This window comes from Glycine soja, chromosome 8 (genome assembly GCF_004193775.1).
Source record: "Glycine soja cultivar W05 chromosome 8, ASM419377v2, whole genome shotgun sequence".
NCBI lineage: Eukaryota > Viridiplantae > Streptophyta > Magnoliopsida > Fabales > Fabaceae > Glycine > Glycine soja.
The window spans coordinates 16,925,726-16,942,270 of NC_041009.1; the positions used below are offsets into that span (position 1 = coordinate 16,925,726).

The 16,545-nt window shown below is 30.1% G+C and overlaps 2 protein-coding genes across 2 annotated transcripts; both read left to right on the plus strand.

Annotated features, from left to right (window-relative positions):
• Positions 1-300: 300 nt before the first annotated feature.
• Positions 301-4,451, plus strand: LOC114422424 (katanin p60 ATPase-containing subunit A1-like). The gene is made up of 7 exons (XM_028388766.1): positions 301-485; positions 562-1,069; positions 2,039-2,236; positions 2,681-2,925; positions 3,130-3,288; positions 3,432-3,519; positions 3,867-4,451. Exons 1-7 carry the CDS (start codon positions 364-366, stop codon positions 4,146-4,148), a joined length of 1,602 nt encoding a protein of 533 aa, XP_028244567.1. The 5' UTR covers positions 301-363; the 3' UTR covers positions 4,149-4,451.
• Positions 4,452-5,573: 1,122 nt separating this feature from the next.
• Positions 5,574-9,245, plus strand: LOC114421823 (neurogenic locus notch homolog protein 3-like). The gene is made up of 6 exons (XM_028387909.1): positions 5,574-5,743; positions 5,847-6,002; positions 6,843-6,911; positions 7,003-7,125; positions 8,172-8,270; positions 8,880-9,245. The coding sequence occupies exons 1-6, from the start codon at positions 5,635-5,637 to the stop codon at positions 8,963-8,965; spliced, it is 642 nt and encodes a 213-aa protein (XP_028243710.1). The 5' UTR covers positions 5,574-5,634; the 3' UTR covers positions 8,966-9,245.
• Positions 9,246-16,545: the final 7,300 nt, after the last annotated feature.

Here is a 16,545-nt window from a genome sequence, read left to right on the forward strand (position 1 = left end):
TCCTGGGAGAAGACTTGTGTCTGATTTTCACATAATACATTATTAACTAAATTATTGAGCAAAGAGTAAATTGACCAATGTGATTGTCGATTGAAAAGATGAAAGTTTATAGGTGTATTTTGGAATTCTAACGAAAACATGAGATTGAAAAGAAAAAGCAAAAGCAAAAAAACGGATAGTTAGTTAGGAGGAAACGGGCCAGTTCATAATTTAGGAAAGGAAAAGTGGTTGTGGGCTGGTGGGCCCCCATCCATCGGACTGAAATTGAAAACAGGAAAGCCCATGTAATGAAAAAGTGAGTGAAGTAATTTGATTTTTGATTTCAATCGTTTGTGTTTGGTGGGTGTGGAGAAGAGAAGAAGAATGGTTGGAGGTTCGTTAGCAGGGTTGCAAGAGCACCTCAAGTTAGCCCGTGACTACGCTCTCGAAGGGCTCTATGACACCTCCATCATCTTCTTCGACGGCGCACTCGCCCAGATCAACAAGTACCCTCTTCTCTCTCTATTCTCAATTTGCTCTAAATTCTGTCATTTTCACTCATTCCTTAATTTGCTCAATTAGGCACCTAAGCACTGTAGAGGACCCTTTAATCCGCGCGAAATGGATGAACGTAAAGAAAGCACTTTCGGAAGAAACAGAAGTTGTAAAACAGCTAGATGCAGAGAGAAGGGCTTTCAAAGACAACCCCATTGGAAGACGCCCTTCTTCGCCTCCCATTTCGGTCAAGTCATCATCGTCTTTCGTTTTCCAGCCGTTGGATGAGTACCCTACTTCATCCAGCGGTCCTGGTCCCGTTGATGATCCCGATGTGTGGCGGCCGCCCAGCAGGGACACCACGAGCCGCAGACCGGCGCGTCCCGGCCAAGTCGGTGCTCGGAAATCGGCTCAAGACGGGGCTTGGGCGCGTGGCGCTACAGCCAGAACTGGTGCCGCTGGGCGTGGTGCTAAGGCTGGCGCTACCGGTAGGGTTAACTCCGGGACGCGAGCGTCGACGACTACCGGGAAGAAGGGTGGTGCTGCTTCTTCTGGAAAGGCTAGCAAGACAGATACTGCTGCTGCAGCTGTAACTGTAAGTTTCAGCTTTGATGAGACAGTCTGGTTGTTTCTAAGGATGGTTTATTGATTTAGTTCGTGGAATCAACCGAATTTTATCAACTTGTTTGCTTAGTCTTATAATTCCTTAATTGTATAGGTTGGTCTTAGCATACTTAGAGTGTCTTTGGTTGAGCATTTGCAAAATTGTTTTTCAAGTGACAGTTTATGTTTTGATGCTTTTATTCTAAAAGCAAGTCAGTTGTAAAACTCCATATAAAACTTTTGGTTCAATACCTGAAGTTGCTTTAACTCAAACCCAGAATTAGTGGAACTAAACTTGTGAACATTTACCTAAAATCCGTTAACTAGTACTTCAATGCGATTCAAATCACTCTAGGTGAATCGAAACGCACACTTAGAATGTGCGTGTTTGGCTATGCATTTGTAGAATTGATTTTGAATTGACGAGATTTTGTAGAATCGATTCGAAATGAAAGTGAGTTTATAGTAAAGTGATTTTTGTTTGGATAACAGATATTGGGTTATTGATTTTGACTCACAATGTTGTTTGGAAACTTGCAATCAAAGTTGATTTTGGGTATGTAGTTACCAAATTGACTTGAGTCTAACTAAGAGTATAAATGGAACAAATAACATGACTCAAGTTAGTGTTGATGCAAAATCTACTTCTAATAACTTCAATGAGACTTAGTGTAAAACTTTGAATCATGTTTTCAACACAATGCCAAACATCATGTTTGACTCATCCTAGACTCAAGTTAAGGCATGTCAATCTTGGATCCAAGCCCACCCCCAGCCAATTGCATCCAGGTGTTGGTTTTGTATTAGATCCATGGTCAAGTGTTTCTTCTTCATGTTGTGTAGTATCTCTGATTATCAATTTTCCCTTTGCTTATTGCATCCCTTATTCTAGATTGTTTGAGAAACATTTAACTTCATAGATATGTGGTTGTGTCCTTACAATTGCTCATGGAATGGACAGAATGGTGATGCTGAAGATGGTAAGTCAAAGAAGCTTCAATATGAAGGTCCTGATCCTGAATTGGCTGCAATGCTTGAAAGGGACGTGTTAGAAACCTCTCCTGGAGTCAGATGGGATGATGTTGCAGGGCTTACTGAAGCAAAAAGGCTTCTAGAAGAAGCTGTTGTTCTTCCCTTGTGGATGCCTGAATATTTCCAGGTTATCTTGAACTTATTTTTCTCTGAATTCTCTTAAAACTAGCTTACCTAATGTTTTCAATCCAGTTATATATCTTTAATAATAATCATGGTTTATTTTATAACTAATAATTTGGAATTGTGATTTGTATATGATACTCTCTAATTGTTATCGTGGTAGTTGATTTTAGACCCTTGTTTGACACTATGACGAACTACTTTTTCATACAGTTCTATTTAATTTGCAACTAAGCCTTGTTTATGAAATTATTGTTGCAAAATAAGTCATGCTTCTCCTTTTTCATCAAAGCTCATATGACTTTTTGAATTTTTTATTAGAAAATTGCTTGTTTGATTAGCCTATTCTTTTAATAAAGCTCGTATCATATACACACATTTGAATCTCAGTGAATTAGATGTCTTGGTGAATATTGAAATTTGGAGCTCATTATTTCTGTTCTTGCAGGGAATCAGGAGACCGTGGAAAGGTGTCCTCATGTTTGGACCTCCAGGAACTGGGAAGACACTTCTTGCTAAAGCAGTTGCTACTGAATGTGGGACCACTTTCTTTAATGTATCTTCTGCTACTTTAGCTTCTAAATGGCGTGGGGAGAGTGAGCGCATGGTGAGGTGTTTGTTTGATCTTGCAAGAGCATATGCACCAAGCACAATATTCATTGATGAAATTGATTCTCTATGCAATTCTAGGGGGTAAGCCTTTGTTGTTCTTTCAGTCGTCCATTGTATGTAGTAGATTTTGAAACATGCTTATATTTACCCAAAATAATCTTCTTCATTTAATTCTTTGTTTATATTGCTTGTACATGTTCCTTGATTCTGTTGGGTTCACTTTTAATTTGTATTATCTCTTGTAGTTATGTTGAGATCTGATTGAATTCACTTTTACTTAATCAGGGCTTCTGGTGAGCATGAATCGTCCAGAAGGGTGAAGTCTGAACTTCTAGTTCAGGTTGATGGTGTAAGCAATAGTGCCACAAATGAGGATGGTAGCCGTAAAATAGTAATGGTTTTGGCCGCTACTAACTTCCCTTGGGATATAGATGAGGCACTAAGGTTTGTATTTGTTTTTCTGCAATCTTTTATCTACAGTTTAAGTTGTAAGTGATAAAAATGTATGATTAGCTATCTGTGTTTTAGATCTCTTTTAATGTACTAGATTACATATTCTGATTTGATTTGATGTTAATGCAACACAGGAGAAGGCTGGAAAAGCGTATATATATCCCTCTTCCAAATTTTGAGAGTCGTAAAGAACTGATCCGGATCAATTTGAAGACTGTTGAGGCAAGTTGTGTTGTTAATTTGGCCATATAGGATTTTGACCCTTACAAATTTTGTTATGTGAAAGCTGTAATTAATTTATAATGTGAAATTGTGAATAACATTAATTATGTTGACTTGAGCTTTATTTATTACTATTTAGTATTTAAGGATTTATATTACCAATAAAAAAAGAAAAATGAATTTGAGCATTTGTCAAGACAGATAATATTATTTTGTGATGTGAATGTCATTTATACTGGAGTGTTTATCAGTCACTAAACTTACTGTGAGAACAGTTTATGGAAAGGGCAGCAGAATCATGATGCTAAAACTTATTATTATTGCTGATTGTACTTGTCTTTCACCAGGTGGCACCTGATGTCAATATAGACGAAGTGGCTCGCCGGACAGAGGGATATAGTGGAGATGATTTGACAAATGTCTGTCGCGATGCTTCCTTGAATGGTATGAGGCGCAAGATAGCAGGAAAGACTCGTGATGAAATCAAGAACATGTCCAAGGATGATATTTCAAAGGATCCTGTTGCCAAGTGTGATTTTGAAGAAGCTTTGAGAAAGGTCCAACGAAGTGTTTCTCAGGCTGACATTGAACGCCATGAGAAGTGGTTTACCGAATTTGGATCAGCATAAAGACTGGGACACATCAACAACGGTAGTTCTGTTTTTGTGTTTGTGCTACTACTTTATTTCTTTTCTCCAATGGGTGGGTGGTTTGTATCTGTTGTTTGTTGATATTTCATTCGTTTGCTGATGCGATTCATTGTAGTTTTATGATGTTGGAGGGATCTTCAATTGTTAATTTGTATCTGCAACCATTGAATATTGATGTAATTTAGTCTGACATGATTTCAAAGCTGTTATCATCTCTTAATATACTTTGTCATATTTGTAGCCAATGCCAGTGAACACTTGAATGTGCAATTGTGCTTGCAACTTCTGCTGTTGTTATATAAACCCAGTCTCCAAGCATAGAAAACATTGAATACTTGCAATATTTAAACTAATGCGGGTTATATTTTGCCAAAAGCATGCATTATGAAAATAGTATCAGAATGTACCTCCGTTTTGCTTCTAATGACTTGCATTGACAAATACTAGTAATGTTTTTTTGCATAGTCTAGTGCTCTAAACTTGTGATATTTGTATCAAACATTCCGTAAAAAATCGTGATATTTGGATCAAACCTGGTGTATCTCAAGTACTACAAGACTACAAGCCAGAAGAATTTTATTAGATGAGCTGAGGAGAGTAATAATATGCCTTGAATCGTGTTTTGTCTTTTCTTTCAAGTCTACCAATGATGCTTGATTGTGTCCGGCATGTAACGGAAATCTCAACACGTCTTCAATGGGAAAATCGAAGTGACAGGGTTATATGATTGTCTTATTTTCTTGGCAAAAAGCCGAAAGCCGAAAGCCGAAATTCATGCTCTTTTGATAGAATGGAATTAGAACAGAGACACAACTAATAGGAATTCAAAAAAATATCTACATAAAAAAAAGGAATTCAAAAAAATAAAATAAAAAGAGACAAACTAATAGGAAGGTAAATTTTAAGTCACAATCTTTATACTTTTAATTGTATTTGCATTGCATTTTTTTTATTATGTCTGTTACAATGGTAAGATTTTTTTTTTTCGTATCACATGATGATAACGAAATTTTCGACTTGGAATCTTATGTAAATTACCTGAACCGTACATTACTTCCCCAATCTCTTGCTTTTGATATGTTATTGAGATAAATTTTTTAGTTTGAATTATATATCACATTTTTTTCATTGTTACTGTATATATTTTTGCGAAACAAAATAATTGAATATAAATGGTCAATGTGTTGAAATTAAGGTTGAATTGTTTGGATACTATCCAAATTCGATATTTGACAGAAATAATTATTGAATCGATTTTACTCACCTTCCTGTTGAACTCAAAGTTAATCAAAATCCCTTTCCTCTAATGACTAGGAAGGTTAAGACAAAAAAAAAATATTTTTGTCAATTTTCATTGAGGCAAGTTAGGCTATATGTATACCTTTTAATTCAAGAAGTTTTTCATAGGTTATACTGGTTATAAATTATTTCACCCAGACTAGTTTCTCTCTTTAGTTTCTTCCCAATGGAAATGTTGACATGGACAATTTTTGCCCTTGTTTCTTTGTATCCCCTCTTCACTTGTGATGTCTCTGCTACTATTTCCACACAGTTAATGTCCAACCAAACACAAGGTATAGTTAATCCTTTATCTATTTATTTAATTGGAAATTGGATTGGTTTTCATTTAGTAATATTTTGTAGCTGATAGGTTATATCGTGATGTGTTTTGTGCAGATGATTTATCAAATATATGTGGTTTAGTATATTGTGGGAAAGGAACATGCCGACCTTCTTCCTCTGAATTGCTCGGTTTTACATGCGATTGTGAATCTGGTTGGAAGAAGCCTAAAATTGGTTCTGTCGAATTACCGCCATGCATTTTTCCTAACTGTGAGTAAAGTAATCGATCATCTTATTCTTACCCTTTATATTTATATATACGATATAAATTAAAAAGAAAAGTGCCTTCATTATATACTATATCCATTCTCTACCTTGAAGAATGAAAGAATGGATGTAGATTAAAGGAGAAAGTTAGGACATAAGTTATACTTTATATAAAAATTTCTTCTCTTACAAATCAATCAAACTCAAGTAAATAGTTAGAATTTACCACAAACTTGGGTAAATAGTAGAAGAATAATCTATTTAATGAAATAGTTTATTCGATTTTTTATATATGTAAATTTTTCTAAACCAACAACAATCGTGTACTGCTAACGAGATTTACTGAATGAGTTAAAAAACATTCTTCATCTTTGACTAAAAAAAATAGTTAGAATTTACATTTGAGTTTTGAAAAGAGGTTTTTGAAACTTTATTTATTTAAACAGGATAAATTTGAAATTTGAGTTTAATTTGATCAATCAATATATAAAACATGATTTTTTTTGTGTGTTTGGTTTCATAAAACGATTGTTTCTTGTTTCTTGTTGGTTGAACTGGCCTCTGAATAACTTTTTTTATTAATTTAGTATCTAAAATACACTTATATGCTAGAAGTGGAGTAACATAATATTAAAACACAATTTTATATTCATAATAAAAATGATTTAAGATACACGGGTGATTTTCTTTAAATGAAGGATTTGAATTCAAAGTGTTGTGTATGAAAGCCTTGTTGAAACTTGAAAGACTAGTTAACTTCTACCAATGTAATTTATGTAACGAAATTAAAAAGTTTCCATTGATTCAAACAAAAAGATGGTGAACTTTGGATGAAAGGTGCAGGTACTGTTAATTTAAATTGTGGTAATGGATCTCCGGCAACCCCTTCTCCACCTACAGAAGTGAATGACCGTAAGCTCACAATTCATTATTAATTGCCTTTTAATTTGTTCACTAGCTGCCAATTGTTTAACGCTTTAATTTCCTATTTTTGTATACACAGCTTGCTTGTTGAATTTCTGCGGGGATGGAACCTGTGTGAGTCATGGCTTTGATTTTAAGTGTCAATGCAATGAAGGCTCAGACAATCTACTTAATGATCCAAAGTTGTTTTGCTTTCAGAAATGTAAACTGCTTTTTTCTCATCCTCTTTTAATTTGCCTGATACGAGTATTGGATACGATAATACGCCATTTTAAAAAAAATATAAGATACTATACATATTAAAAAAATCAAAATCAATAACATATTCATTAAACATTAATAAAAATAAGATAGAAATTGCAAATAACTATGATCCAAAAATCCAAAATACTGGAATGACATTACTAAAAATAAAAAATTATAAATAACTTCTTATTGCCTAGCTACGAATAGGAATAGTATCAATTAATTTCCTCCCAATTAAAGAAAGAAGATGGAGCAGCTTTAGAATTTAAATAAATCTGAACTTCTGAATTTTTTTCTTTCTTTCTAATCTCCTATTCTCTGCTGGTTTGATACTTTGATTTATATAAATAAATTACACTTGATGAGGTTTGTTATCCCAATCTTTACATTTTTTAAGGAAGGATTTTTTGAAATAGACTTTTCTTAATGAAAGATTATACCTTAATCTTATCAAATATATAAACAATATGGTTTTATATATCTTTATTTTGGTGTTATCCGTTTTAAGAAGATTTGATTTATTTTAAATTTGAGTATTATGCTGGAACGATTTTTTCCTTTTTTGAATTGATCTGAGACTGGATACGTGCAGGATACGTATCCAGGGCGTATCCGATACTGGTATGTTGGCCAAAGCAGCATATCCGTGCTTCAGATTCATCCAATGCCTTTGAATTTTACTAGTATATTTCTTGGTAGAGCTAAATGCATGTTTGATATATGAATGCTTACTAGTTAATTTTTATTGACAAATGCTATAAATCCTTTTTTTTTATCAAGTTCAATATTAATAGGATTAATAAATATTTATTTGTTTCGATGCAACAATAAATTTCTATTTTTGATAAATAATTTTATTGGTTGGATAATAGGTCAAACTAGTTCGATTAAATCTAACGTACTCATTCAATCAAATAAGTATATTATATTAGAATTTAGAAATTCTATAGTTTGTTAGTTTACTAGTTAATTATGTTGAGCTTTAGGGGAATATTATTGCAGGCACTTTGGGAGGAGATTGCAATGGGCTTGATCTTGGGTTCGGCTCCGAAACTCCGCCACCGCCAGCAACACATGGGTCTGCCTCTCCTGGAACTGCAGGTTCAAAAATTTCCCATAATTCATAATCATCATGTTCAGTTTTATTCAGGAAGTTTACCTCAATTAGTTAGATATTTGATATAAAATCAAATTATAATATATTTTCTTTCTGAGAAGAGAAAACTTATGTCATTTCATTCAAAATAAGATATACGCCCAAGCTAGGGAATGGAAGACAAAATTTATTTTTCTCTAACTGAGTTTTGAAAAAAAGAAAGTATTAAAAATAACATGTAAATTAGAGAACCCGAAAGTTGAATGATTGAGACCATCGACCACAGTCTTACAGTCGATCTCGAATTCTATGTTGCTGGGATATTATTATTATTATTATTAAATCTTGAAGAATGTGAGTGTAATTTCGGGTAATATTAAGTGTAGTTTATTAAACATATATTTTGAATTTGAAACTTCTAAAATATAGTGCCTGCATGTAAGTCTTTTTTCATCTGTGACCAAATTATCAGAGTTACATGCCATTTCAAATTGTGAATAGATATGTTCTTTTAGATTTATCAACCAATCAGCTAATTTTATTAATCTTAATGGTGATAAACATTTGCACGCATAATTGCATTTATTTTTGTCATTTTGTTTACATGACAACAGGTTCAGGTGAAACGCTGAGTTGCACAAGGGAGCTTCATATGCTAGCTATGACGATATTAGCATTGATATTTCAAATCTGGACTTAAAAGGGAACATGATGAAGTGCGTTAACTTTTCTCATGGAACACAATCAATCAACACATGACATTTCCAAAAAACAGAGCTGGCTGGATTTTTATTGCACTTTTCGCTGACCATATCAGCCTACTTTTTCATTTACATAGCTTGTTCTTGCAGAGCAGAAAAATTATTAGTTGAGAGAGCTCATTCTCTTAAATAAATTTCATTTAATGTTTTCTCTATTGTCACTTATTTATGTTTTTCAACCATCTTTGAATATTAATAAAGCTAGTGAGGTGTTATGTGATAATATTTTTTCATTTTCATGTTGAAATTAATTTTGTTATTTACCTACATTTTTTAAATTTAAGTGAAACATCTAATAATATATTTTTTGCTATTAATTTTTACTGAATGCCTTGATCCGAAGTAATTTTGTTCTAGCCATATTCTATTTAATTAGGCCCAATCTTATTTTGACTCATATTATTTGTTTTCTTAAAATTTGAAGAGGGGTGCAAGACTAAAAAATTGACTAATCAAAATTTAGGATTGTATGGGGGACAAGTATGCTCTTCCATGAAAATTTAGTAAATGTATACCAATATTATAGTCTCTGAAGAAGTTATTAGTGACCTAAATTAATCCCTGAAAACGTTAACTGAAATGAATAAAAGATGAAAATGTTTTAAAATAATAATTGATAATTTTTTCTTTAAAAATTAAATTCGTTTGAGTAATTCTTTTTAACTATGGGATTGGATTTTATATTTTTAAAATGAGAGTTTTTGATAGTCGTGAAGAATGGTTCTGTTTAAAATACTGAATGCATGATGATGGAATATTACAAGAGGACTAAGCAAAATGGCCACCAAAAGCACTAAGATGACCAACTCTGCCATCTTCTTAAGCTTTCCACTGTTATGAATGATCTGTTCCTTTCTTAGCGATTTCCATTGAAATACAGAATCTGTTGTGATTGGTCGAACATGCATATGTGAATTAATGAAGAAGAAATAAAATCATGTGCAGCAAACTATACACAACACGTAGCAAATAAAACCAAGAGGTCTCTTTGTTTACTATCGATTAAAAAAGCAAAAGAGAAAATGTTTTTATTGAAATACGTAAAAGTACGCTTTCTTGTAATTTCTAAGTGTTTTTTTTTTTTTTAGATTTTTAATAAAATCTTTTTTCTTTTTATTTTTTAGTCAATAGTACACTTAGGAGACTCCCTCCTTAGCAACGCCAACACCCGTTGATTAATTATTAAAATTTTCAAAAGTTTAATTATCAATGCTACATTAATTATTTTAAATGAGATTTTGTAATCAACAATAAGGATTGACAGAGTATATGTATGATATATGATGTGCTGTTGCATCCTATGTATGAGAATTATGTTGTAATTTTATATTATCTGATATTTTTATCAAACATCTTTAATTCAATCAATTAGTTTATAACTTTTCAGTTTATAACTTATAACTCACTTTGAATTGTGTTTTTGCTATTATGTTGGTGTTTCCCATCATTTTCTAGTTAAATAAAACAAGAGGAAAACTGTCCTAATCCATGTTTTCTTTTCAAAATTATAATTTGTGGCATTACCTCTAGTACCTAATTATGTTTAATTTGTTGAATTCCATGTGATCACTTTATGGAAGTGGAAATCTAGCAAGCATTAGCGTAGATCGATCTGTTTGTTTCTTTAAAATAAGAGGGCCGACGGGCTTCTATTCAACTTAATTTGTTGGCTTTGCAAATCAGGGAGCCTTGACTTTATCATATTTAGGAATTTTTGGTTTTGTTAGCTACGCACTCATTAATCATGAACAACAATTTTTATTAATCCATTTTAAGTGTGAATGATTGAATAACGCTTTTTATGATTTTTAAAAAACATTTTTTTATCAAAAAAGTTTAAAAAATATTTTTTTCGTCCCAAAATAAGTGTCTCGTTAGAAAACAAAATTATTTCACAATAAGGATTATATTAGTTTTTAATGTGATATTAATTATTATTTTTAATAATACCCCTAATAAATATTATTTTAGTTTTTTAATGTAGTATTTATACTAAAGTTTTTTTTACTGGATAATACTAATACTAAAGTTAATTTTGTAATTTTTTTATCTATTAATTAGCTTTTTTAGTTTTTTTTATGTGTCTAAAATAACTTAGGACTACAAGTCTACAACATCAGTTAATTTTAACATGTAGTAATAAATTTTTAATACAAGTAGCTAATAAATAGTATTTTACACTACAATAATTTTATTTCGACGTGTGAGTCGAATGAGAGAGAAAAGAACAAGGAAAAGTTTTTTAAGTTTGATATTAACATATTAGAAGTTATTATTATTTTTAACAGAAACATATGAGAATAAAACTATAATGTTGTCATGCACTTCTTAAACTAAATTTATGTTACTATTTATTCTATGTGTATGCCCAGCCACAGTATTCTAGCACACTTTGTGGTCAGGTAGTCAGATCATATATTAAAAAAGAAAAAAGGAAAATAGTTTTGTCCACTATTTTTGCACCTCACCGTGGCAAAAGTCTTTCACGGCCATATGTTAATTTGAAAATCACTAAAGTGATAGTTTAGTGACTTTAGTCACCATAAATCTTTATGCGACAAAACTTATAGGCCTATGATTTTGTTTTACAAAAATTATATATAATTTTCAAAAACGTGATCTGACAATGTTATATTATGTATTTTTTATAATAATATCTGACAATATTTTGAATATGATTTGTCTTTCAAAAAATGACACTAACAAAAAAAGAAGATATAATTCTTAAAATAACTAATAAAGAGTCTCTACATGTAATAAAATATTTACTCTTGTGCTGTTAATATAGGAAAATGATAAAGATGCGACACAACAAGGAGACAGGAAGAAAAGCATCTTGCATATTTCGAAATCATTAGCTGCAAATAAGAAAAGTTTAAACAAAGTGGGTTCTCTATAGTCAGACAGTACGACTAAACATTTATTGCGCTTTCTCTGTACAGTACAAACGGAATTGCCTCCCACGTATAAGTTCAAAATCTATTTTTTTCTAAACCTAAAAACGAAATTGGGGTGATCATTACTTAATTTGACCATTTAATTAAATTCGTCACCAAGTATATTACCTCACAATTTCAAATAAAAAACAACCACAAGATAGCTTTATATACATCAATTTGATTTAGAAATATATATATTATGTACCCTTTATTTTTTTATTTTATTATTATAACCAATATGTTGTAAAAAAAAGCACACCCTATGTTTAATGTTATACATAGGAGTGCTTCTGATGTGATTTTGGTATAATTTTGATTTAAAATTAGTTTGAATTAAAAAAAAAATTAAGTGTGGTGTGATTTGATTCAATTTAAAATATTTATAAAATCCGAACCAAACTAAACCAAACTATTATTTTGAGGTTTGGTTTGGTTTAATTTTTGCGATTTGAAAATTCTACTAGTAAATATTAAAAAATATTTTTAAAATTTGTTATTAATCAGATAAAAATTGAATAAGAATTAGTTCAACAATCAATTATATAAAAATGGACAACAATTGAGCTTAAAGTAAAATAATAATTATTTTAAAATTAAATAATACTTAAATAATAATCATTCAACTTAAAAAATAAAAATAAAACATAATATTTGCTTTCAAGTTCAAACGAGTGAACTTAAAAAAACTAAAATAATATTCATAATATTTATTTTCAACCATGAAAACTTAGATAGTATATATTCAACAACATAACACTAATTGCAATAATAGTTTCTAGGAATGTAAAACTACAAATTGAATCAAACGGTGCCATTTGAAGAGTAAAAAACCAAATCAAACCAATGACCATTAGTTTTTATGTGATTTTTATTTTTTGGGTTAGCTTTCGATTTAATACTCGGTTTGATACACACACATTAACGTTTAAACTTCAAATTATATATATTTTGTTAACGTTTAAACTTCAAATCAACTCAGTCTAAATTAATCATTCATATGATCACGACTAAACACAATATTAGATTTATTAAAATATTAGACCAAAAGATATAAGGTTAGTTGAATGAATGGTTATGACTTGAGAGAGAAGAAGAGATGAGTTCAATCATTTTTTGTTAACAAAAATTAATAACAACAATAATAGTTAAGATTTACTGATAAAAAAATATTAAGCTGAAATTAGGCCAAAGTTAAATCCATTCAATTCAACCTAAATCATGAATACAACTTACAATAATAATAAATTATATTATACTAAATAATCTATATAATTTTTTTCCATTGTCAATCAATTTTCATGCAATTGTAGAGCTTCACGTATTTCGTGTAGTGGATCTTAGTTATTGTGTGGAGCTGCATGCTATACCGTGTGTGGATATATGCATGTAGAGGGGAGATTTTGTATTATGGGTTAAGAGTTGTATGCAGTTTTTATAATTCGTGTTTTGTTCAGGTTGTATCTATTTACTATTTTTATTATCCAGCCTGTAACACATGTTGGTCTTGTTTTTATCAATAAAATTCTTTCTGTCTATATATTAAAAAAAATCCTAAACATCACCCTTAAAAAATAATTATTATAAAAACTAACAATTTTAATTTTTATAATAATCTATGATTGAATGAGATTTCATTTTTCATTCCGAGTTTATTTAAATTTTAATCTTAATATAAAGTCTATATTATTTGTGAAGTTTATCTATAATAATGTGGTTACTTTTATATCTAATAATAGTATAAAGAGTTTCAAAATGAAAGCAACTATTAAATATAAAATCAGTTTGAAAAAGTAAATAGTAATTAAAATAGCACTTTTACCAACAAGATGAAATTTTATGAAAATATTGCTCCTAAAATATAAAATGAACAACAATTGTTTTAACCATTGTTTCACCTTGGAATATCGGTTATATAATCGTAAATCCTTGTGTTTTTTTAAAATTATTATTTTTATTTATTCAATTGGAAAAATTTATATCAAAAAATAAGAAAGAAAGAAAAAGGGCAAGTAAAAGAGATGTATATATTTCAATTAAAGTATTACTTTTCAAATATAAAGACAAAAGAAATGATAAGTAAAATGAATTGGAAAATTTAAATGTAATATACTTCATACCTACTTATTTTCCACCAAGAGTTAATTTTTGATATTGAAGACAGGTTTTAATGTAAAAATTTGTCGATAAAATTAAGTTGAACAAATATTTTAAATAAGTTTAACTGTTTATAACCAAATTTATTTAACTTAAAAATAAAGATTGATTTGCTCTGACATTTTGGAGTTTAATTAGGAAAACATTCTTCATCTTGTAGCATTAGCAAACTAGGTAAAAGGCACCATATTTTGTCGCCATGTACATTTGAAATTTCTTCTGTTCAATTATACCCTTGGGCATGCCGACTTTCTTTTTGTTCCCCTTCCAAAATCAAAGTTGATGCACACCAATCATCATCTTAATTCATATGCACGCGCACGATTAAATTAATAAAATAAATAGGATAATTTTTATACATTTTAAGTAATATATATAGAGAGAGGGAGAGGTAGGATAATTTTAATGTATATTCAGGAAAAAGATGTATATAGAATATACAGGGAGAGGATCCATTTCCGAGGAAACAAGATAATAAAGTGGCGGATCACACTTTATTTTGAAAAATTAAATTAAGTGTATATTTTATCTCCCTTAATTTTATATATTTAAATCTTCTATCCTTAATTTTTTCCTCCATGATAATAATATTAATTTTTATTTTTAAAATAAATTATCCCCTAACTCAAGACTCTAAATCTGCGACGAAAAAGTAATTATATATTCACAATAAAAATGCTTCTTACTTAATATTTTTCAGACGCATTTATATTATCGAGTATATATCAACATATTTCTCATCTCTAAAATTAAAAGGTTAATTCTTTCAAATTACAAAAGTCATTCTTCTAACAAAGTGTTTATAGCATATAAACTAATGATATTTAGACAACCTCATATATCAAATATCTTATCAGTATTTATTATTATTTTTATCTTTTTTTTTTATTATCACCTATTATACCAACATTTCTCTCTATCTTTTTCGTGATACCAGATAACATAAGGTATTTTAGAGCATTTTTAGTGGTAGATCCCAAATTAAGATTTTAGACCACTTTTTGATAAACCCTATAATGACACATAAGATTGAAGATCTGATAAGATCTTATTTATTTTTTTTTCTTTTAACGGTATATCTCATCTTGGAATTTTAGGTAATTTTGTGTAAGTTTCACTTTTAAATATTTTATTTAATTATTTGTTAAATTAATATAATTAAGTAATTAATTTTTTTTGTAAATGTCAGATAACACGAGGTGTCTTAGAGCATTTTTAGTGGTAGATCCCAAATTGAGATTTTAGACCACTTTTTGGTGGATCATATAGCGACACATAGGATTGAAGATCTGATCAGATCTGTTTCATTTTTTCTTTTAGCGGTATATCTCATTTTGGGATCTTAGACAATTTTGTGTAAGTTTCACTTTTAAATATTTTATTTAATTATTTGTTAAATTAAATATAATTAATTTTAAAATAATTAAGTAATTAATTTATTCCCCAACATTCCACTTTTTCATCCTCACTTTCTCCTCCCACTTCATCTTTCCCCACTCAGCCTTTTTATTTTCACTTTTTTCCGCTTCCCCTCTTACTTCTCTCCCCTTTTTCTTTCTTGTGCAACATCGCAACCTTCCCTCCCCCCCTCCCCCTTCTTCCTCTCTCCCGCGACGCCTAACGTCCGCTAAAGGAAGGAATTTTTTTCCTTTCTCTTCTGCTCTTGCATTTTTGTTCTTATTTTTTTTCCTTCTTCCATTATTTTTTTTTCTTATTCTTGGGATGGTTGTTGGTTTGTTGGTTTTGTTTGTAATTTTTTTAACATTGTGCAAAGATCTTGAGGGTTCTTCTACAAAAACCTATTCTCCACCCTGGATATCTCTACACTATCTTTATTGTAAGATCTCTACAAAATCATATCTTGAACATAAGATCCTTCCTCAAGATCTGACATTAAAGATGCTCTTATGATTTAATTTCCCCCTATTGTATACGTACACGACTAAAAGTTGACATCTTATTTGCATATTTAAAAGACTTCATATAAATTATTTTCTCATTATATCATTTTTTCCTTTACAAAGTATCTACTAATTTTATTATGATCTATCTTATAATTATTTTTATAATAACATAATAAAAAAGTTAAATCAATTCATGTATATCAAATAAGAAAACTTCTCATTGTGAGAAATGAGAACTATAAATATATCATTAGATCTTATTTAAATAGACAAACTAAAATAAAAATGCACATAATTTTTTTAATGCGGTAGATTTCTAAATAACTTTAATCTTGACCTTATAAAATGGTTGTATGACTCTGATTTAAAGTTATCATATTATTAAAAGGGAAATATTTTTACTTATACTCTCTATCTCTCTCAATATATATACTTTTTCTCAAAGTTTTTAGAAAGAATTTTTTAACAAATATACCTTAAAAATGTTTTAGAAAGAATATACTCTAGCTCTAAGGAGTATAA

What these genes read in the sequence shown, in the direction of transcription:
- LOC114422424 (XM_028388766.1), top strand. Translation starts at nt 364, where the DNA reads ATGGTTGGAGGTTCGTTAGCAGGGTTGCAAGAGCACCTCAAGTTAGCC. An exon ending in GCACTCGCCCAGATCAACAA is followed by an intron (nt 486 to 561) that starts GTACCCTCTTCT and finishes TTGCTCAATTAG; the next exon opens with GCACCTAAGCACTGTAGAGG. An exon ending in TCAATTTGAAGACTGTTGAG is followed by an intron (nt 3,520 to 3,866) that starts GCAAGTTGTGTT and finishes GTCTTTCACCAG; the next exon opens with GTGGCACCTGATGTCAATAT.
- LOC114421823 (XM_028387909.1), top strand. Translation starts at nt 5,635, where the DNA reads ATGGAAATGTTGACATGGACAATTTTTGCCCTTGTTTCTTTGTATCCC. An exon ending in ACCTACAGAAGTGAATGACC is followed by an intron (nt 6,912 to 7,002) that starts GTAAGCTCACAA and finishes TTGTATACACAG; the next exon opens with CTTGCTTGTTGAATTTCTGC. An exon ending in TGCCTCTCCTGGAACTGCAG is followed by an intron (nt 8,271 to 8,879) that starts GTTCAAAAATTT and finishes ACATGACAACAG; the next exon opens with GTTCAGGTGAAACGCTGAGT.